At 44.0% G+C, this 22,843-nt stretch overlaps 2 protein-coding genes across 2 annotated transcripts; both read left to right on the plus strand.

The window, feature by feature from the left end:
- Positions 1 to 3,418: 3,418 nt before the first annotated feature.
- Positions 3,419 to 6,219, plus strand: nfil3-6 (nuclear factor, interleukin 3 regulated, member 6). The gene is made up of 2 exons (XM_083896847.1): positions 3,419 to 3,628; positions 4,267 to 6,219. Exon 2 carries the CDS (start codon positions 4,362 to 4,364, stop codon positions 5,565 to 5,567), a length of 1,206 nt encoding a protein of 401 aa, XP_083752973.1. The 5' UTR covers positions 3,419 to 3,628; positions 4,267 to 4,361; the 3' UTR covers positions 5,568 to 6,219.
- An 11,039-nt stretch (positions 6,220 to 17,258) lies between these two features.
- Positions 17,259 to 19,206, plus strand: nfil3-2 (nuclear factor, interleukin 3 regulated, member 2; the record flags this gene model as incomplete). The annotated part of the gene is made up of 1 exon (XM_083896516.1): positions 17,259 to 19,206. The coding sequence occupies exon 1, from the start codon at positions 17,485 to 17,487 to the stop codon at positions 19,204 to 19,206; it is 1,722 nt and encodes a 573-aa protein (XP_083752642.1). The 5' UTR covers positions 17,259 to 17,484.
- Between the last annotated feature and the right edge of the window lie 3,637 nt (positions 19,207 to 22,843).

A 22,843-nucleotide genomic window follows, 5' to 3' on the forward strand; every position in this document is an offset into this window, starting at 1 on the left:
CATGATAATAGATCATCAGAACTTGATGGATTGACACGGGCACACAAACACGCACAATGCAAACACACTGGCAGAAGACCAACTGTCAACAGGGCTGTGACATCAAAACAATCTGCATCGCCATTTTGAGACCACGAGATTCGGGATTTGGCCGCCTCCCATTTTGATTTTTACCTGCAGTCACTCACCTGCGAGGTGTCAATCACACTGATGTCCACTCATATCTCCCTCACTTATTTTTGTCAAAACGGGAACAATAATTTGCAAAATCGACATCCCAATCTACTTCTAATTCTTTTTCGTAGCCAGCAGAGTTGCCCCCTAGTTGGTATTTCATATATTCTTGCTTCCTGGTTGGCTTCAGAGAGGAAAATGGAAGATTATGTCCACGTTTTTAATCAACTGTATATGCAGCAGACACATGTGTACAGTCAAATGCGTTAAAAAGATAATTCTGTTGAATGAATGGGGGATGAAGTCACAGGAGACACATTTAAATGCCAGGTCTGAAATGTGTGGTTTTGTATTTTAACTGAATTTAGACGATTCTTAATGCATTGTTCTGTACATACATGTGCACGCATTGTATCACTTTTTTGCAGGGTGTCGCTGCTGCAGTTGCATTCCAGATAACTTCTACATTGCCTTAAAGAGAAGTGTTCATAAGTCCCTTCATTTCCTAATAACAGAGTATATGACTGTGACAGTACAGTGTTACAATGTTGTTGTTTTTTTGGAATTTGGCTTTAAAGAGAAAAAGTAACGTATAAATAGGATGTTTTGTAATTTCCTGAAAAAGGACTTAAACCTGCTTGTGACATACAGTATTGTATGTGACCAGATGAACCTGTACGGAGCCTCCATTCCAGTTCCTCCTGTTTCCACCACCTGATGCTTTCTGAGAATTGTTGCTGCCCCCGTCACCAACTCACTTCTTATCCAAGTGTTCGGAGGGAAATGATCACTTAATTTGTGTGTTTATTAAGATAAATACTTCATTAGCACAATGCAAATACTAAAATATTCACAGCAAACACTGTGGCACGGCACATTGTTTTCCACTACAGTGGTGCATTGTTATACAGATATAACAAAACAAAACGTTATGAAACTAAATGAATAAATTGTTTTCTGTATATTTCAGACAAATCATTTTTACGGTGTCTTACAACAGAATATTATGGTGGTATAATACCTTTGGTAGCTCCCTGTAAACGTTGTAATAAAACTCCAATAACACAAATCCACACCAACCTCGCATACACAACACTTTTATTTAATAAACTCGTCTCTTCCTGTTCTAATTTTGCTTTTCCACCAAAAAATGGTGCCATATATAAACATATAACTTTTGTTATTTTATTAATGTGTTTATATTTCCATTTTTTGTCTTTTAATCTGTTATTGTGACGCACTTTGATTATTATTACATAATTATTCAACTAAAGTAACTATATAAATGCAACACTTTTGATTTGTTCACACAACTTTAACAGGCTTTTTGAGGATTAAGTACTGGTTTTAGGGTTAGGGTTAGGCATTTAGTTGTGATGGTTAAGGTTAGCATAAATTGCTATGCATTAAGTTTAGAGTGTTTAGAGTATACACACACAAAATGTCTTTAGGTCATTAGAACCTTTCCTGGCATAAACACTGACCTTGTCAGGACTGGTAGTCTTCATGGAGACCATGAAAACCTGATCCTAATGAGGTAGAATCTCAATTCTGAGGCACTAGTTAAAAGTTTGTGGATAAGATTGGAAGTGCAGTGAGGCTATGGTTTGGGGTTATAGGTATTAACTGGTTACAGTAAAGGGTTAATACAGGTGGTAAATGAATGGAAGTCGATGCAGAGTCCTAATAACAGCTGGACAAACCCTTAAGCTTAGTCCATCATGTGATTACTGCAGTAAAGGTGTGTGTGTGTGTGTGTGTGTGTGTGTGTGTGTGTGTGTGTGTGTGTGTGTGTGTGTGTGTGTGTGTGTGTGTGTGTGTGTGTGTGTGTGTGTGTGTGTGTGTGTGTGGAACAGACATTGTATGGTTCAGATTAGGTTAGGGTTGTGGGTTTCCTGGAGTCGACAGGAAACGAAAGTAGGTCAACGTAATGTTATGGAATTATATGGTGTGTGCACAGGTATTACTAATGCTGTGGGGACCTACATCTGTTTACACAGTCACATTGTCACATTGTCACACACATTGTTATCCCCATAATGTAAATATGTAAATGACTACATTTTAAAGGTGAAGACATGTTTTAAAGCTCACATAGAGTGGTCCTGTTGCACATATATGTTAGTTATGGAGGTCTACTTACATACATTAACTTGTTTTTATGGTCAAAAACCTCCTAGCTGCTGTAAACGAGCCGATAGGAATCCTCTTTTCTGAAGTGTGTTTCCCAGCCGTGAGATTTGAGACTCAACTCTCTCACCCAGAAGACAGAGTCTTGTGATTGGCCAGTACCGCAGTCCCTTTTATGACTTTGACCAAGAGTCAGAAGACACTGTCGCTTGTGAAACACCTCCACAACGGACGTTATTCTTCTTCTGCGGTTCAAATGTACGCAACCGGATGTGCCCGGACTAGTGCCCGGAGCAGGACGATCTGCTGTTCCGGAGAACCAGTGTTTACGTAACCGGACCGGGTTTTTTCAGAGATCTCGCTGAGCCCGAGATTACAATAAAACACAGCGTTCTCAGCAGTGGCTGAACTGTTTTTTTAGAACCTTCAGGGCATCTTAAACAAGGTAAGGATGCAGATACACACTAAAAAAAAAACAGCGTTAATTGGAACTTCCGGTCTAGGTCCGCTTTAAGGTTAGGATTAGGATTAGAATTAGGCCAGTAGTAATTATGGGTTAAGGTTAGAGCAAGTCTCCAGGAAATTAATGTAGGTCAATGCAATGTCCTCTGAGGTCATGGAAATAGTATGCGTGTGTTTACAAAACAACCATGAAGTGTCCTAGATAACAGGTGAATCTGAGGGTGTTCACCGATCACTACATTCAAAATGAAGGTTGATTAAAAAAAAAAAAAAAAAAAAAACTTTATGTATATACAAATCTCCTGACAGTGAGCTGAAAACAGGGCTGAGTCACAGCAGCTGCAGAGAAACAAGAGGCAGCGCAACATTATCTAATTGTTATGGCAGGATTATGTTGTCAGAGGGGGCGGGGCGAGTGAGGTCAGATGATGTTGGTGATGATGATGATGATGATGATGAACAGCGATGTTGTGAAAGCCGATAGGAGCGGATGGGGAGGAGGGGGGGGGGGGCTGCAGGGGGTGGGGGGGTGAGTCACAGAAGGAGGCGCTCTCACAAACACACACACACATAGAGAGAGAGAGAGAGAGCGCGCGCTGCTGGTTCACGCGAGGATAGACTCCGTCCCGGGCTGAACTCGACGTTACAAATAGGAGGTGCAGCATTCCAAGTGGAGCAGAGAGAAGGAGGAGGTGCGACACTGACGCACTGATATGAAGTGAGAGGCGCGGAGAGGATCTGCGCTACCACAGAGGAAGACACCCAGAGAGAGAGAGAGAGAGAGAGAGAGAGAGAGAGAGAGAGACAATTCAAACTATATTTAAGAATAAAACACGCGGACGGAAGTCATCAGTCTTCACAGGTAACTGTTCTCATTTTATTATTCTATTTGAAATGACTGGATTTAGTTAATTAAGAAAAAAAAACAACGCTACATTATCTAATAACTGAAGTTTTAAATGACTTTAAACATAGTTTAAGCGCTGGTCTGTTGTTCTGTCAAATGTATTAATTCATTACCTCGTGTTCACATACGTAAGTACGTAAGTACATAAGTTTCTTAGTTTGTATAAATAATAGAAATATAGGTCAAACCCAGAGTAGGAGCTGCAGATCTATGTCGGGTGAATGTGTGTCAGACGGATGCGCGCAAATCTAACATTAGTGATGTGGAGTGGAGGTCAGGTCATCATGAAACGGGTATTTTTGTTTATTTTTTATTATAATGCAGACCAAAAATGAGACAGATTAGGTCTCAAACTAAATTAACAGAAATGTAGGTTAAGATCTGAACAGGTTAACCACAGAGGTTTGCTGCTAAGGTCTTGTTTGGCTGATTAGGATTGCATTAGTGCACACACTGTCCCACATTCGGGTTAAGCAATGCCCTGCTTTTTCACCGGAGAGATGTAATGGTGTTACATAATTGTGTTGTAACAGAGCTTGCGTAACCACTAAACATCCATCCTCTTCCTTTGCTTGCACCCCTTTGATCACTAGGTGGCACTGTTGCTGCACTTTTACCCACCAGGAAATCCTGCATAGAGCAGTCAGTGGACCGACCTCACACCATTCAGCCCCCGACAGACGTCGTGATGTTTGAGGAGGAGTCCCAGCAGAGGAGGGAGCATCGGGAAGTGGCCGTGATCCAGACGTTGGAACCGTCCCCCGCAGGGAGTCCGAGTCCAAGAGGACGAGCCGGGTCGCGCTCCTTCACAGACGAGGCCGTGTCCATCATGACCTCCGGCAGCTTGTTGGCCTGTTCCCTCCTCGGTCGCCCGACTGCCATCAAGCGCAAAGAGAGTCCTTCGTCCAGCATCCGACGCAAGCGCGAGTTCATCGCTCAGGACAAAAAGGACGACGGCTACTGGGACAAGAGGAGGAAGAACAACGAGGCGGCGAAGCGCTCGCGGGAAAAGCGCCGCATGAACGACATGGTCCTGGAGACCCGCGTTCTGGCTCTGCTCGAGGAGAACGCTCGCCTCAGGGCGGAGCTCCTCGCCCTGAAGTTCCGCTTCGGGATGGTCAAAGACCCGTCCAACGCTCCCATCCTGCCTCTCACTGCCGCGTCTCAGCACAACACTCAGAACTCGACTCCGCACTATCATCTCCACAGCGGGGATGAAGGCCTGCCCAGCTCCTCGGCCTCTTACCCTAACAACCAGACGGGCCAGCTGAGCACCCGAGTCTCCAGAGACACTGGTCCCATGTCAGAGGACTCTGGATTCTCAACACCAGGCGGGTCCAGCGTGGGCAGCCCCGTCTTCTTTGAAGACCGGATGAGCGATCACGGGAAACTATCGCCGCAGAGAGCAGAGGACCTGGGCTACGACCTTCACCACTCCCCGGCCGACTTCCACCACACAGCAGGACTCCAGGCTGGAGGAAAGCCGGACCAAGCCGATTTCATGAAAACCCTTCCTCACAAGCTGCGTTTCAAGACGTCAGGAAGCAGCGACGGGTTCGACGTATCGGGGGACGGTCACAGCGCCAGACGCAGCCCCACGCTGTCTGCGCCGGGGCAAGACATCCCGAGAGACACCGTCAAAGGACTGAGTTTGGGCGAAACGCGAGCAAGGCAATGCGCCACCGGCTCATGGCTCCAGCAGCTGGAAGGGGGCGAGGGCAGAAAAGGGCCAGCCACGGGCTACGGCCAGCAGCCTCATCCCACGCAAGGACAACCCGAGTCTCAGTATCGGCACGAGAACACGCACCTGAAGTCCCAGCTCAACTGTCTGAGCGAGGAAGTGGCTCAGCTCAAGAGGCTTTTCACGCAACAGCTCATGTCCAAAGTCAACTGAGCGCTCGGTGACTTCCAAGTGAGCCGATTGAACTTATAAATCTAAAACAGTCTAACTGTGTGTCGTCGTCGTCGTTGTCGTGACCTCATATTTTGTATTATACCGTGATAAATGTCCGTCATCTCTTAACCTGCCATCAGAAACAACCAATTAACCTTAAATCGGCAATGCTCAGACTTCACAAACAGTCGTACACTGTGACAACGAAAAGCACAACGCAACACAAACGGCATCTATTTGCATCATATCAGCGCACACACAGCAGCCTTCAGGTGATTCAACCAAGCAGGCTGTCAGTCGATCATGATGGATGAGCTTAAGTAATTAGATTTTTACTGGACAAGTTTCCCCACAGCTAATATTTGCCTAATAAAACAACGCCAGACAGTAAATAGACACACGAGCCAATGTATGAGGTGTCAAAAGACAAAGGTTTGTTGTGCTCAGAAACTACATCACGTCATCGTTTGATTTGACTGCTTTTCTCCCTGTAGGAAACACACTGTATATCATGTAATGTTTTTTTGGTGACTGACATTCACTGCAGTTTGAACTTATCTCATCACTGTTACTGTCTGTTCTGAGCTTGATTTACTCTCTGTGTGTGTGTGTTTTTCATATTAAAAAAATAAAATACATTTGACAGATTCAACTCCGTGGTAGCGAGGTGATTATTACTCACGAGGAAAGAAAAGTGCCAAAGCTGTGACTGATTCTGATTCTGATAACAGCACATTCCCTGGTGTGTGCCTTTAAGTACAGGTCGATTAGAATCTCTTCCGACCGAACAAGACGTCTCATTGTTCTTTTTTTTGTCTCCACGATAACAACGCGTCACAGAATGAGGGAATAAATGAAAAACGCAGGGTGGGGTTTGAAGGACAAGTGTTGACACACTCCTGCAGTGAGAAATGGAGATGGTGGAGAGGGTGTGTCTTACTTTTACTCGTCTGTCCTTATAAAACCCTCCAAAACACAAAATAACAGCTTTAATTCTCTGAATTACACACATCAGCATATAAACATGTGTGGTTCTTTTGTGTAGTTTGACCAATTTATATCCCAATATTCCATGAAATGTTGTACATTTTCGACTGTTATCTAATTTGTTTGTTTGTAAAAAATGTCATGCTACTATGGCGTCAGCAGGGGGCGACAAAGACAGGATTGTAAGTCGGGCTCTGGAGACCCCCAGAGTGTGTTCCACAACCACGACATAAATCATGCTATAGATTACTGCAATTTTTAACTGCAGCATTTAATATCGTAATTATTTAGTTGCGGTTTTATGATCAAATAGATTATCAGCGACACGTGTGTCATTGTTTTATTGTGACAGCGATGATGCTCTCGTTGTCTAAGGTCATTAAAAAAAAAATAAAGAGCTGAATGGAAGAAATACCCCAAGATAAAAATAGATGAAACCTACGTGACCAGATTACAAAATTTAACAACACATGACCCGCGTAAACGCATAGTGGGTGGGGTGGGGGGGGGGGGTGCCTGTGGTGGAGCAGGAAGCTCAGTGGTAAGATAGAGGGTAAGGCGAGGCAGATGCTGCAGGTGTGAAGCTGAGAGAAGAGTGGGGGGGAAGCCTGATTTAATGAAGCCACGGCGACACGCTGCTCTTTCTCCATCATACATCCACGCACCCCCAAATAACACACATGCACCCCCATCTCCCCCCCCCCCCATTTTCCTTCCAATGAAAGGGATAATGCCTGTTGCTAGGCAGGCAGTGTGCCAGTTGCCATGGAAACGCTTGCAGACATAGCTGGAAGGTGGGGGGGGGGGGGGGGGGGGATGCTGGGTTGGGTACGGGTAAGGATGGGGTGCAAGAGGAGAGGGAGTGATGCAGAGAGTCAGTGTTTATGTATGTTTATATGGGGGGTTGGGGAGGGGTGATCCAAGTTCACGGCCAACGCTTCTGAGCCACACACAGGAAACAAAGAGATGTGAAGGAATGGGGGATCCATATTTAGCTGCCCATTCAGGGGGGGGTTACCCTGTGATGGTGTGGATTCTGAATGAACGGCAAAGATGAATGAAACGATGGCGCACGCATCTGGACTGATTCAATCGATGAAACACAACTGAGGTTCAATTTATATCACGTTTATGCACTGTAGAAATACACTGTGATGTTTCTGTGTTATAAATAAAGCAGTTTAAAAGCACAAGTAACTTTCATTCAGGAGCTAAAGTCAATCTTTCGTCCATCCATCGCAGGTTCGTTTGTGCCAATCCCAGCTGACATCGGGCAAAAAACTCAATCTTTAACTGTTTCCCAACCCTGGTCCTCAGGGAACACTGCCGTGCCATGTATTAGATGTTGCCCTGCTGCAAAAAACACCCGATTCAAATAAATCATCAGCTCGTCATTAAGCTCTGCGGAAGCCTGATAATGAACTTTTGTGTAAATGTATCAACTTTTGTTGAAATTCAAAACGTTTGTTTCAACTTTTCTCATTTAAAAAAAAAATATATATATATATCAATTTTTGTTATTTTTTTTCCCACACAAAAATGAATGTTTTAACTTTTGTCAAAAAATTGTCAAAAAAATAAATAAATTGTTTCAACTTTTGTCATTTGAAAAAAAAGAAGTTATATTTCAACTTTTGCATTTTTTTCAAAAAAAAAAAAATCAACTTTTGTCAAAAAAAAATCTGAAAAATTTATGTTTCAACTTCTGTCATTTCTTTCCAAAAAAATAATGTTTCAACTTCTTTTTTTTTTTTTTTTTTTTTAATAAATGTAATGTTTCATCTGAATCAGCAGGGCAACATCTAAAACATGGCACGGCAGTGTTCCCTGAGGACCAGGGTTGGGAAACACTGCATCTGACATTTTATCCTGATCATCTATTTTGGTTGATTTAAATCTTTTTTTTTTTCTTTATTCTGATGATGTGTCTGGCTAAATTGCCCAGTCCTACTAATTAAAAAGCACATTATACACATTACTGAATCAAGAATTAAAAGGATAAATCAGCAAATATGATATGGAGAGTAATGTAAAGTGTATTCATTCATGACTCCAGCACGGAAAAACACTTCATGTTCAAACACATGCTAATTACACTGAATAATTGTTGCAATCAAGTCAACGGCGTATACACCGCAAACACCAGTTCCACAATAATGAGCTTCAAGGTGAACAAACTGTACTCTTAACACACACACGTGCACACACACACCTTTACACAAAGAAGAGATAAACCTTGAAGGCATCCATCCAGACAGCGTCTTTGTCCAGTTTGAACGTCTCTGTATATCTGGATAATGCACCGCGTTGTACATTTTTGCTGAGACACTGAGCAGAAGAGCTGGGAAACGGCTGTGCAAGACACATGGAGTCGCCTCAGTCTGTACATTTACATTTACATGACACACACTCACACACACACACAAGCTGGTACAAAGACGACAACAGCTAAATGAGATTAAACAATGCCCAGTAAGCGAAAAGGAGGAGATATTTTGATCGTAGAAAGGCACAGAATGGCACCACTGACGCCAAACCAGCTATTGTTTTGGTCTGTGACTACACAGCTCGACTGGAAAACACCTGCACAGTTGCACCATTTCCAAAATAAGTGCAACAATAGCAGAAATAATCCCGATGCAAGCTGATACTGCAGGTCTCCAGCGTGTATACGAGTCTCTGCGTGTGCTACAGTTTCCTGCTCGTCAGCAACAGACAGACAACACTCAACACACACCGTCTGAGTCTCCTCACACACACACACACACTCCTCATATATGTTTGCATTCTGTCTGGAGGAGCTAGTTTGACGAGATTAATTAACACTGCGACAGAAGCAGCTTTGGCTCATTGCAGACATACAATGGAAGACGCTTCTGTGGAGCATGTGTTCAGGTTTGTCACACAGGATTTGATCTCTGCTGAGGACACACTAAGTCACATTCCCGTCAGGTAATAAGGTATTAAAACAACATGTTATGATGAGAAGTGTCATTCATGTCTTCAGTGTGGTGGTGGTTGCCAAATCAAGGCTTAGGATCACTTGAGGTAAGGCAGTGAAAGAGGCGGGGTCTAAAAAATGTCCTTGAATTTAATAAAACCATGAACATTATGTCATATGCCTGCTAAGAGCTATCAAATTAGCTCAAATCAATAACCTTGGGTTAAAGGTCATAGGTTAGAAGAGTTAGTTAGAAGTTATTTCTAGTGTGAGGTGAATTTGATGAAGCAGTGAAATAGTTTTACTTGACACAAATCCAGTGGAGATGCATAACTCAAATACTTTACATACATCTTATGTCTTTAATCACATGCTACATCTACTCTATTGGGCTCCAAGTGTTGTCATTATTGATTGATTGATTGATTGATTACGGAGTATTTTCTCAATGAATCAATCAGCAGCTTGGTCCATAAAGTGTGGATTCTCATACCTCAGAATGACGGCATCCTCTAATCTCTTGTTTTGTCACATAAGAAAATATTCACTATCCGTCCATCGATTCATCTTTGAGAAATACACGTTAACGGATAACGATAATATCAGGGTTTTTCAACCGATAGCACTCACAAAAACTTGAACAGCTGGTCTCGTAAATAAGTTTGGCTGCAACGTGGCACCAAATGCTACGATATAATCCTACAGGGCAACTGCGACATCCTATGTTATGACCATTAAACCTTGTTTTTTTGTTCTTACAAAATATTACTTAAGTACATTTACTGAAGCACTGTTTAATCAAGCTAAGGTCATAGTCCGACTAAGACAGTCAATCGGACAACTTGCAGTCCTAGCATAATGTTCACATGCGGAGGAGAATATTGATTTATTGACCACTGTACGTCTGCCTCCGCCTCCGTAGGTGGCGCTGTATCGCTCTATAAGCTAGCGCGTATCGAGTCAGTTTTCCTGTTGACATTTATGTCGCAGAAAAACAAATCAGTGAACGCAGAGATGGATGATGAGATGGTGTGTTTCGTAATCGGACTACATGAATCGCATTATCCGGGATAAGTTAGTCCGACTAAGACTAGCGCGATTTTAGTCGGACTAACGTGTTTACATGACTTTTAACATGTAACAACAGCATGTAAACGTTGGGCTGCTAGTTATGTTTTCGCCAGAGTTTGTTCGTTTGTATGTTAGTTAGCATAATAACTCGAAAAGTCATGGATGGATTTGGATGAAATTATCAGGAAATGTCCACAATGGGACCAGAAACAAGTGATTACATTTTGGGCATGATCCGTGGGGGGGTTTACTGAGCTGCCTTGGAGGAGTTCTGCGCTCTCTGAGTGCTTTTCTAGTTGACCTGCGCCAGGAGGTATATGTTTTCACCAGAGTTTGTTTGTCTGATGGATTTGGATGAAATTTTCAGGAAATGTCCACAATGGGACCAGGAACAAGCAATTACATTTTGGGCATGATCCATAGCCGCTATCACCGGTTTTTTTTCCCGCTATTTTGTGGGGTGGCTGAGCTGCTTTGGCGGAGGACTTTTCTAGATTATCTATGTTTACATGCCATTGCTGATTTATTTATTTATTTATTTATTGATAACTTTTCTTTTTCATGGGCATCAGATAACTGAGTATGGAGGCATGGCTCGCAGTCTGTTGCCCCTCCCCCCTCGGGCCATCTCTCCTCCCCCTGCGTCTCCCCTCCTGCAACGGGATTTGAGGCGAGAGGAGAGAAACAAAAAACGTGACGAGGCAGCCAAAGCGTCCTGTTATGCAACAGCTGACCTACTAACATACATTTAGAGACTCGGAGAGGGAAGGAGAGAGAGAGAGCGCAGAGAGAGAGAGCGCAGAGAGAGAGAGAAGAATTGGAGCAAACACGACATGATGCGCGCACTGAAAACACTCGCATATACCTGCACTGATCGGAGAGCAGTTGTTTTTGAAAGAGTGTGTGTGTGTGTGTGTGTGACAGTGACTCTGACTGAGAGTGTGTGAGGGCAGCAGTCAGTGCGCAAAGCGGATTGTTGGACAGCGGCACACAACTCCGTGTGTGTGGATTCACTGCTTTATAAAAAAAAAAAAGGTAAGTTTGCGCCATTATTATTATTAGAATTCTACTTAGTATTATTGTCCTAGTTGTTTTTGTCATTATCTGGTTTCCATTGACTGTGGTGATGCATTAGCGGCGCTCTGTTTGTTTTGGTGCGTTTTTCTCCTCTCGGTGAAGGCGAGGCTGTGTGTGTGTGTGTGTGTTTTTTTTACTCCTCATTCACTGGGTTTGTGTATGTGTGAGCATGTGGGGAATAGAGATGGGGAGGAGGGGTGCGTGATCCAGAGGTTATTATGGGATTCCTTTTGGGCAATGGGGTGGGGGGGGGGTGCGAAAAAAAACAAGTGTGGATGGAACTGGAACGGTGCCACATCAGGATGTGGGTCAGAGGGTGGTGTAGATGTGCCGATCAATCAGCCGGTGGTGATCAGAATGGATGAGAGAGAGAATCCCGTGGCACACTTCACTCGGATTCACAGCAGTCTCGTGGTGTGACTGAGGCTCGGGGGGTTGAATAATGCACGAGGACGATTTGTCAGTTAGTACAACAAAGAAAAGAGGAGGCATACGGGGTAACAGATTCCTCAGCACGCGCCGTACTTCCCTGAATGAAAAGTCATTGCCTGCGAGAACGAGAAGACCTTTTGGCTGCGTGTGTGCGGTCCAGTACGAGTACAGTAGCAGTGAAAATGTTACCATAACTTTAATTAATGTCATTTTATGTCACATTTGACCCATTTATTTATTTTTTAAATGGAAAACTCATGCTGACTTTATTAATAACACTGGCTTTGTACATGCATGTAGAGCTGCAACTAACCATTATTTTCGTAATGATTAATTTGGTGCATAAAATGTTAAAAAAAAAACATTGATCAGTGTTTGTCAAATATGGAAATGAAGATGTTCTTGAATGCCAAAATGATTCAGTTTTAAGGATTTCTTTGTTGTGTGGAGCATCGAAACAAAGAAAATATTCACATTTAAGAAGCTAAAACAATCAGAAATCCTGTTTTTATCATGAAAAGAAGCTTCAAACCGATGAATCGATTATCAAAATAGTTGACGATTAATCGATTAATTGTTTCAGCTCCACGTGCATGCACGTGGCGGTTCCTCCTCCTATTTTTATTGCCATGTTTTCGCAGTAAGATCTTATATTCACAACAGAGGCGTGAACAAGTGGGGTTTTCTCGCGTCAAAAACTCATTTTCTCCTGAGGGATTTGTTGCATTCTGCATGTTGGAATATTCGCTGAGAAAGGTGGACGCACGGCTTGCATAATACGTTGATTAATGAAATAAATAAATGGAATGGATGAAACAACAGGGCAGATTATGCAATCAGCAGGAAACCCACTGTCTCTCTGTGGCTGTGCAGGGGCCTGTGCGCTTTGCTGTGGTGCGGCCGCCACCGCTGCCGCCGCCAATTAGCTGGCGTGCACACTGGGTCTCTGTGCCAGCGATGAATGTAGGTCACATTAGCCCCGTGGGAGGAGGAGGAAGAGGAGAGGAGGGGTGGGGGGGCGAGACGAGAAAGGCAGCATCAAAACCCCACCAAAATAAATCCTCGCCCCGCCATAACAAAGAAACGAGGCACAGGCATTGCAGAACAACACAGACACACAAGAGATATCATAACACTTACAGGCTACAGACACACACACAGAGAGAGAGAGAAAAACACCAGCTGTTTTTCCAAAGTAGTTTGGAGCTTATTGCATCACTGCTGCTCAGACAACTGCTCCGCGGTTATTTAGGTCTGATTAAAGCCCCGTCTGAGTCCACAGGCTCTGCTAGAATACAAACATTTTTAAAAAAGGCAGGCAGGGAGGGAGGGGAGGGGAGGGAGGGGAGGGATCAGCAGCACCATCCTGTCCCACTTTTTGTGGCCCTCTTGACTTTCTCGAGGTTTCCCGGGTGCATGTAAGACGAGAGAGAAAAAAAAGAAAAAGATGAGGGCCGCGCTTTGTTATTGCGCTGCGGTTTGGAGGCGAATTACAGCATTTAGTAGGCCAAGGGAGCACATGTGACTGCTGCAACACATGGACTGAGTCACTCTGCTTTTCCTTTTTTTTTTTTTTTCTCTCTCTCGTGCTCGTTTCCAGGGTAAGGACTGATATGGCCGTGTGTGTGTGTGTGTGTGTTCGTGGAACAAGGCTCTGGCTTGCATAAGACTCCCCCCCCCCCCCCTCCTCTGTCTCTCTTTTACCTATTTTACTCGGAGAAGATGGCCCCTAGATTTCAAAGAAGACCCCACCCTTGACCTCATTGCACCACATGTCCTACATAGCATTCTTCCCAGGAAGGAGGGGGGAGACAACTGTTATATCATTCCCCCTTTTCTCTCAAGTAATCCCCTCCACCCCCCCCCCTCCCCCGCCCTCGCCCCTGTATTTTTGACCTGCTCCCATTTCCTGAAATGCTCGGCGCAAACATGTGCAAGCAGGAGTTTGAACTCAGTCCACCGTTTCCAGAGCTCGTTGCCACATTTAGACTCGCGGCGGCTGTGTGAACGGGTGCAACTCTGGCTTTTTTGTACATTGCTGTCATTCCACAAGTGCCACAGAGGTCTAATGATGACATGTGAAGAATATATGATGGAGTGGAAACGGGAATCTGGGTCACAAAGTGATGTGGGGCTGTGGTTCGCTTCATTGGGGGATGTATTTGGAATGGATTGGACATGGGTAAAATATCCAACTGTGATTTATTTCGACATTGACAAAGATGGAGCAGTGACCTACTTTACTCTAATCCAAAGATATTTGTTTTTTAGCAGTCACGGAACAAAGGACATTTCATAATAGAACGACTACGTTTCAATAACGATAAATTGTACTGTAACCGCCCTTTCACAGAAGCCGCCGCAGCGTCTCTGCAAAAAAATGTAAATCCACTGTAACGTCAATGACAAAGAGGTCTGAGAGAGCTGTGAAAACTCAGAATCACATCAGCAGCTCGACTCTGAGTGCGATTCTCATTCATTAACGTGGTTGAGCACAGCGAGGGACACAAGTGAAAGTCTAAGCTGCGAGTTCATTTAACACACACACACGAGTCTGTGAAGTGCTATGTACGCGACGTGACGTCAATCAGGCCGCGTGTTCTCTCTTCTTCTGCCTTTGGCCTCAGCTTCAGAGCACAGAAGAGCCCCCACCACCCTTTTGTGTTGCTATGGGTGACATATTCCTTGTTGATTCAATATCAACATTGTCACAGTTGCCACTAACACTAACCCCCCCCCCCCTCCCTTCCATAATCTCATCTCCACTCCTTTCTTTGTTTAAAGTCTCGCTCACTGATTCCATTTCTTTGTCTCTGCTCCATTTGCTCCCACTTTCATCTATATATAGTCAGTGCTCTAATTTTCCACACCTCCTCCCCAGTCTCTTTCTCACAGACTCACCTTTTTTTTTATAGATCAACTGACCTATATTCCAGCGAGCCGGTCAGTCTGTAACAGGCTTTGACAGACTTTGTGTTTACAGAGCACAGAGTCGGTCCACACTTTTCTGGGTCAGTGGGACACTTAGAAAAAAGGTCTCTTATTCTGCTCTTACATGCCCCAGCAGTCACATGTCAAAGACTCACGGGGGGGAAACTTTATAAACCATTCAGCCAAGCAGAAACAAGAGCATCTTCATTTCAATATCAAATGGTGAAAGATGTAATTAGATTAGATTATTTGGAGGAAAAAGAAGGCCTTAGTCTGTATTTTAGAGCCAAGAAGGGTTCATTATTCTCCCCACAATCTGGGCTGAAATCCATGATCGCCGTGAGGATACGCCTGTAGTTATGCAATAGTATCACATAGCAGAGAGTAGAACCATGTGTAAACACCTTTACGGATTATGAGATTACACATTCAGACGGTATAAAGCTGCTTGTGCAGTTAAAACTGCCGCGGCAAGATATTGAGCAACATGGATTTACTGGCTCTGGTCAAAGAGATTTAACTTGTAGATGTTGTAATCTTAAATTATGAGCTGCAGGTATACGGCAGAAGATTAGGGCCACACTGGGAAAAAATATTTGAGTTCTGACTTTAAACTCAGAATTCTGACTTTATTCTCAGAATTCTGACTTTAAAACTCAGAATTCTTACTTTAAAACTCAGAATACTGAGAATAAAGTCAGAATTCTGACTTCAAAACTCAGAATTCCGACTATTCACAGAATTCTGACTTTAAACTCAGAACTACTACTACCAGATTTCGGAGTTTAAAGTCAGAATTATGAGAATAAAGTCAGAATTCTGAGTTTTAAAGTAAGAATTCAAATATGTTTTCCTCTGTGGCCCTAATCTTTTATACATGGATGTAAGCATGACCAAAAGATAATAATTTTCTCTCACATCTACGTACTGAATAAAAAAAAAAAATTCAGTTTCAAACTGCAATTTCCATTTGAAAACTCCATAAATTGTCCTTGCCAAATGTCCGTTGTCTATATTTAGCACGCTAGTATTATTCACTGAACACACATTGTACGTTGGAGTGAGGACGACGGCAATGTGTTTGATAGCAGATTTCACAGCGGTCCGTCCAATAGTTGTAATCACAGCAATAAAATGTGAGAGGAAAACTGTGATTTGTGTGTGTAATACAGTATTACGCCATCCATCCTATAGTGTAGTTGTGATTCAGTCATTTTTTATCACTTATCTCGCTCCAATGAAAGCAACATTTGCACTCATTATTAAAAGTCACTTTTGAAAGCCATGGTTCTGAGATTACCCTGTTACCACCCTGTGGTGTTTTGACCGTACGTTATCAGGCCACATTATGGTCCTTTGACCTATATTTATCAATGCTCCAGCTGCCCACACACACACACACACCTACCTCTCTAACTTTAGTCTCAGCCTCTTTTATCCTTGACCCCGTCTTTGTCTGCTTTATCTGCTCACTCTGCATCATTGATTTGGCACGGAGTTATTTTGGTGATGAAGAATGTGTGCCACATTCCTCTGAGGAGGAGCATGTGAGGGGGTAGCACCTCTTGAGCAGTGATTGTAGATGTGTTTTGCAATGGGCTCCCCCTAATCTTCTATTTGGAAATGTTACAAAAAAGTATTTAGGGAGTTCTGTGCGTCTGACTCATCCTTTGCTCCGTCTGCTCCAAACACTTTTCAGGCCAAACCAAAGGAGCCAAACCTTTTATACTTAGTGTTGTGTTACCAGCATGTTCTTTTTAATTAAGGTTCCACATCTGCTTTTCTATATATTTTTTTGTTTCCCTCAGCTGCCTCAAAACACATTTTTTAGTGCCTCTGTGGCATATGGAAACAGGTACATTGGCTTCGTAATGGACCCCCGCGCTCACATTACATCACAAAAGTCAACATCAACATGCTAGGCTCGGGGTCAGGGGGTCACAGGCTGCAGACAGAGTAGATCAATAGCGGGGGCCAAAAGGTCAGACTTTGCAAGTCTAGCGATCATTCATCGGTTGCCAGGAGTGATGCAGTCGGTCAAAGCCAGACATGCCAAACCCAAGAGAGGAGAGCTGTTCCGATGCAGAAAATGTGTCTTTGATCACTGCCCATGCCAAAAGACACACAGCATAAAGAGAAGTTATTTATAAAAGCAGAAGAGTTGTAAATCCGATATAAAAATGCATAACGGTGCGGGAGCAGTGCACATAAATTAACATATTATTCTTTTCTGTTTTTATCTCCACAGCCTTTCATCTTGTAGTCTACTGCAGAGAGAAAAGAGACTGAGAGCGAGGCTCCCCAGGAGACTGACACACAGAGGTAGACAGGCCTGCCGTCTGTGTTGGAGATCTAGGACACGACTACATCGGCGTAGCTCACCGTGCCACTCGACAACAACCGACAGCACAAGGAGAAATAAAAACCGATTCCTCCACCAATCGAGCCACTTTTCAAACCGGCTGCCACAAGACAAGAATGGAAAATCTGAACATGTTGAACGAGAACTCAGGGAACAACCACAACTGCCTTGAGACCTTCGACGATTATGAGGAATCGCTGCTGCCCGTCCAGGGGACTCCAGCTCGCTTGGGCCGCCACGGCAAATCGAAAGCCAACATGAACTGCCGGCGAAAGCGCGAGTTCATTTCCGACGACAAGAAGGACGCCTGCTACTGGGAGAAGCGCCGCAAGAACAACGAGGCCGCCAAGAGATCCAGGGAGAAGCGGCGACTCAATGACATGGTTTTGGAAAACCGCGTCATTGCGCTGAACGACGAGAACGTGAGGCTCAAAACGGAGCTCCTGCAGCTGAAGCTGCGCTTTGGCCTCATCAGCACCGCTTCATATATTGAAAAGAGCCAGCAGATCAGTGAAGGCGGCAGCAGCACGGGGAACGGAGGCTCATCTTCCTCTTCTCAGTACTACTCCAGTGGTTACTCCAGCAGTTCTCAGGTGATGGTGACCTCAGACTCTTCAGAAACAGAGCAATCAGGACGCAGCGAGGGCCACAGGCAGATGGTGAAATACTCTCCGCGAGGTTCCCTCTCTGACATGTCCGATAGCTCCTCCAGGGACAGCCCCGAGCCGATGCCCTTTGAGATCAAGCAGGAAGGCGACAGGCTGGAGATGGACATCGCCAACGGCACCACAACCCAAATCATGTTCAACATCCACCGCAGTCTGGCCTCGGTAGCCACTCACCACCAGCTCGAGCAGCATTCCCAGGAGCTGGAGGCCACTTATCACAGTCGCCAACAACAGCCATCCCATCAGGAGTCTGTTAGCACAATCAACACAAGTAGCCAGCCTGCTCCTCACCCACCTGCTGCTGCCCAGAGGAGCGTCATTCTTTATGGCTCCAGCAGTGCCTCCTATCCCTTGGACCCCCTGAACAGACCACAGGACAGGTCTGTTAGCGATAGCTCCGCAGACACGTCGGCAGAAGTGACAAAACAGCTGGAGAGGCAGATATTAGACTCGCTGCCGTATGAGCTCTCAGGCAGCCATAATGAGGCTGAAAAAAGACAGTTGTACCGAGTCCTTCCCCAGCAGCACCAGCAGGAGGGCGACACATCCACAGAGCTCCTCCACAAACAAGCAGAAGAGGTCAACCAAACCCAGCTGTATCACCGTCTCCAGCTGCCTCAAACGTCATACCTCAGTGCCCACGACGAGGAGGAGCCACCTGTGCTTACTTACGAAGGTGTCTCCAGGAATGAGGCGTACTACCAAGGCCGGCCAAGCTCTTCTTGCAAGGACGCCTCATCCAGCTCTGACAAAGAGGCGTCCACGGATGACGACGAGTCCCCCTGTTCAGACCTGGGCAGATACAACAAACGACACCTTACCAGTCTCCACCAGACGGCCTCACCTCTGCCGTCCTCCCAGGGCTGCTCTCAGGCCCAGGTTTGGGATCCACAGGCGGAGGTGAAAGGCACAGCACTGCCCCACAAACTCAGACTAAAACACCGGGTCATGAGCACCGGCAACGGCGGCCACTGCTCTGGCCAGGAGTCGCCAACGACGCCGCCTTGTGCCACGCCGCCTCCCCTGCCACAGCATCCCTACTTTGATCTCACGCCACAACAGAACACTGAGCGAGAGAGCCCAGTTGTAGCCTCATCATCAGGTTCGGGGGTGAGGAAGGAGAGCGGGAAACAGGAGACAGGTGGATGTCAAAAGAAGAGGCGAGATTAGCCGTTTTTTTAAGAACTTGTTGAACTCTTGAAACAAGAGAAACGATTGCTTCTCTCGGACATTTACCCTGCCATCATGCCTTTGCCCTATAATCAAATCCCCAACGAAGCACTTGGGACAGTAAGCTGGGCTTGTCCACTTCCCCTACACCCAACGTCACCAAAAAGGCTGGACATCCTGTAGGGCTGTATTATATTTGTATATATATATATTATTGTACAGATTTGTCATTTCTTACATCCTCTCCATACTTACAAAGCACTTTTGTTTATGCGATGAGAGGAGGAATGGAACTACCTGCTTTTTCTACATTTCCTCATCCAACAATACACATATTTAGCATTTTAAAATCGTGAATGTGGAAAAACAAAAAAAAACATTTCAAGCTTTATCAGTACAACAAATTTGGTACATACTTAGACTGTAGACAAACATACACGTGTATGGCTATCTGCCTTAAATACAAATCAAATGCAAACATAGACTGGGGACATTCCCTCGACCAAAGAAGCACCAACACTACAACAAACATCAAGTTCCATACCTCTTCCCAGGCCCTACCTCTATCAACCCTTTCTCTGTCCCCGACCGCCTCCATTACGTCACGAAAAGATCACCATCGCCTTTATTTTTAAGCACTTGGGTTTGTATATTACTGTGACAAATGAATATATGTATCTATTATAAATATATATTTTACAAAAGACATTTGAATACAGACTCAACAACAACAAAAAATGCGACAAACACACCTGTGAGGGTAAAATAGGATTTTTTTGAAAAATTTGAATCCCAGTCACTGTACAGCAGAACACACAGGACACCATTCACGTTTAAAAAAATAAATGCCTCTCTTTGATTGTCAAGCTTTAGCGTTAATGCTGTGTTTACACAGAAACGGCACATTTCGCCAACCGCACTGAAACGGAGAACATGTTCTTTTCCTGAGGCGAGAGCCTCATTAAAATGTTTGGATTTTTTTTATTTTTTATTTTTTTCTTAAACCTTTAACCAGCCTTTAAACTCTATTCGGTGGAATTCACCAGCTGCAGGCTCTGAGCCACTCGTTTATTTGAGCTTTATCAACCATATCTGTGTTGTTGTTGTTACCATTTTACTGCCCCCCCCCCCCCCCCCCCCGTGTATTTATTTCCCCCCTCTTCTCTTCACACACACCCATCACTGTAGAAAAAGCCCACGGGAACATAGAATGTGTACAGACCTTTTTTTTTTGGTTAACAGTACATAACTGCAGCCTTAAGTGTGAACGATAATGCAGGCATGAGGGGGGTGTTTGGAGCCAGATGCAGGAGGAATTAATTCACGTACACTACAGTTCAAAAGTTTGGGGTCACCTATAGAATTTTTGTTTGTGTTTTCCATTAAAAATCACACTTTAAGTCATCAAAAAAGTTGTAAAATGAAAAGAAAATATAGTCAAGACATTGACAAGATCAGAAATAACGCAAAACTGTTGTCCGCTGTGCTAACATCATTGCACAAGGGTTTTCTAATCATCCAATAGCCTTCTAACGTGATTAGCAAACACAATGTACCATTAGAACACTGGAAATGGGCCTCTATACACCTATGTACATATTCCATTAAAAACCAGACGTTTGCATAGTCGTTTACCACATTAACAATGTATGGAGTGTGTTTCTGATTCATTTAATGTTATATTCATTGGAAAAAAAAGTGCTTTTCCTTCAAAAATAAGGACATTTCTAAATGACCCCAAACTTTTGAACGGTAGCGTAAACACACTACAGTGCACTGAGCAAATTCCTCTTGTGTAGAGGCCCGTGAAACTAACTTGCTGTCAATTTACTGAAAAGGAAATGAGGGTTTCGTAGTGTGACCGAGTCCTCAAACTGAGTTATTGTGAAATAAAAGCTATTTGTAACACCAAACTCAAAGTTCGAGCCAATGTTTTAAACTGTTAAAGGAATCCGAGCTGATATTAATGAAGACTTCCCCTTGTTTCCGCCCTCCATGTGCCTCCATTATTCATTTTAGGGTTTATTCATCCTTGTCTCGTGGTAGTTCTGCTGCCGGGGGGTTTAGAGATGGATTGCCTGCACTGGATTTTTAGTTTTTTAAAAAGTCTGTGTGTACCATGTTTGGCTTTGTTGGTGCTTGTGTATAAATGTAAAGTCCCCACCACCCCTTGAACAACACTGTAATGTTTATTTCATCGGTTTTATATCCTCTTTTTTCGTCAAGGTGTTCCGTTTTCCTCTATCCTGTGTCTTTTCCTACTAATGACTGTGATGACATGTATTTGCCTCACCTCCTTTTTTCAGTGTGTATTAATCAGTAATGTTTGTGGTTTTGCTGATGGTTTTATAAAAAAACGACATGACAAAAAAAAGGTATCATGCAAAGGAGTGGACAGTGTGGTGTTCAGAGACGGTGCCTGCTCTGATCGGTCGTTTAACATTGCTTCCTTTTTTGCCATGAATATGTATGTAAAAACACTAATGTTGTGGAAGACGGGAGCATTTTCAAGATTGAAAACAAAATAATAAAAAGAATGTTGGACTCCTCAACATATCATGAAAAGAGCCTGTTTTTCCCTTGCTTCTTTTTTGACCGAGTGTGCACGGGCGACGGTGAAAAGAGCAGCCATTGCTCTCTGACTCAGACTCATCGCTGCCTGTGGGCTGCTGGCAAGTCTCTGACTCGTCATCCAATCTGATGATATGATGATCTAGAAACTTGAGGCCAGAACCGCAGGTTGTATAATACATTACTCACTGATCAAATAAGAGAGAATGAATCACCGACGCCGGCGTTCCAAATGTTCTCTCTTTTTCGTTCCAACATAATCACATTTAGACTCTTGTGACTTAGCTCAGAAACTTCTTCAGGCAATGTCACACACCCTGTTTCTATTGTGCAGAGACGGCGTACGCTTGCTCATGGGCAGCTCGCTCCTTTCTTTCGTTTGGCATAACAGGCTTATCGGCAACGAGAGGAGCTTCACAATGACACACTAACACACTTTGAGGCCAGCTAACTCCCTGGCAAGCTCGTCTGATGTAACACTGGCCTACTTCTACCAAACAGAGCCAAGCTGTGTGCATGGAAATGCCATCAGACGTTGCTCTGCATTGAGACTCGTGCACAAACCTGGATGCCTGCGTCCCGGATGCCTGCATCAGCGCTGCATGTGCAAAGTGCAGGACAAAGCCGCGGCAGAGTCGGTCTGAGCTTCTGACTGCTGCAGCCAGCTCCCCAATCCACCTCCTGACACATCACATTCTTTGTTTTAACAAATAAAAGGCGGAGGTTTTCAACAAAGCCAAGTTCACATTCACAGGCTCTATGATATCATCATAAAACAATAAAACAGATGAGTGTTTCCCACACTTTAAAAAGATGACTATGGCAATCAAATTCACAAAATACACAATGTAAAGCTTCTATATTCACTGTATCTTACTTTAAAGAGATAAACGGGTCATTTCCAAGAATTACACGTTTGACAAATGAGTCCCAGCTTCAGTTTATGCACGTGTTATTTGGCGACCCTCAAAAAAAACCTCCCGTGACCCATGTGTGGGTTCAAACCCAGACTCCAGACATGACTCTTTGAAGCTAGACAGGTAGTTAGATACAGATAAAGTTAATA

The sequence above is a fragment of the Microchirus variegatus genome (genome assembly GCF_963457635.1).
Source record: "Microchirus variegatus genome assembly, chromosome: 10".
In the NCBI taxonomy this organism is placed as follows: Eukaryota; Metazoa; Chordata; class Actinopteri; order Pleuronectiformes; family Soleidae; genus Microchirus; species Microchirus variegatus.

Excerpts from the sequence above, each read along its gene's own strand:
- nfil3-6 (XM_083896847.1), top strand. The coding sequence starts at position 4,362 with ATGTTTGAGGAGGAGTCCCAGCAGAGGAGGGAGCATCGGGAAGTGGCC.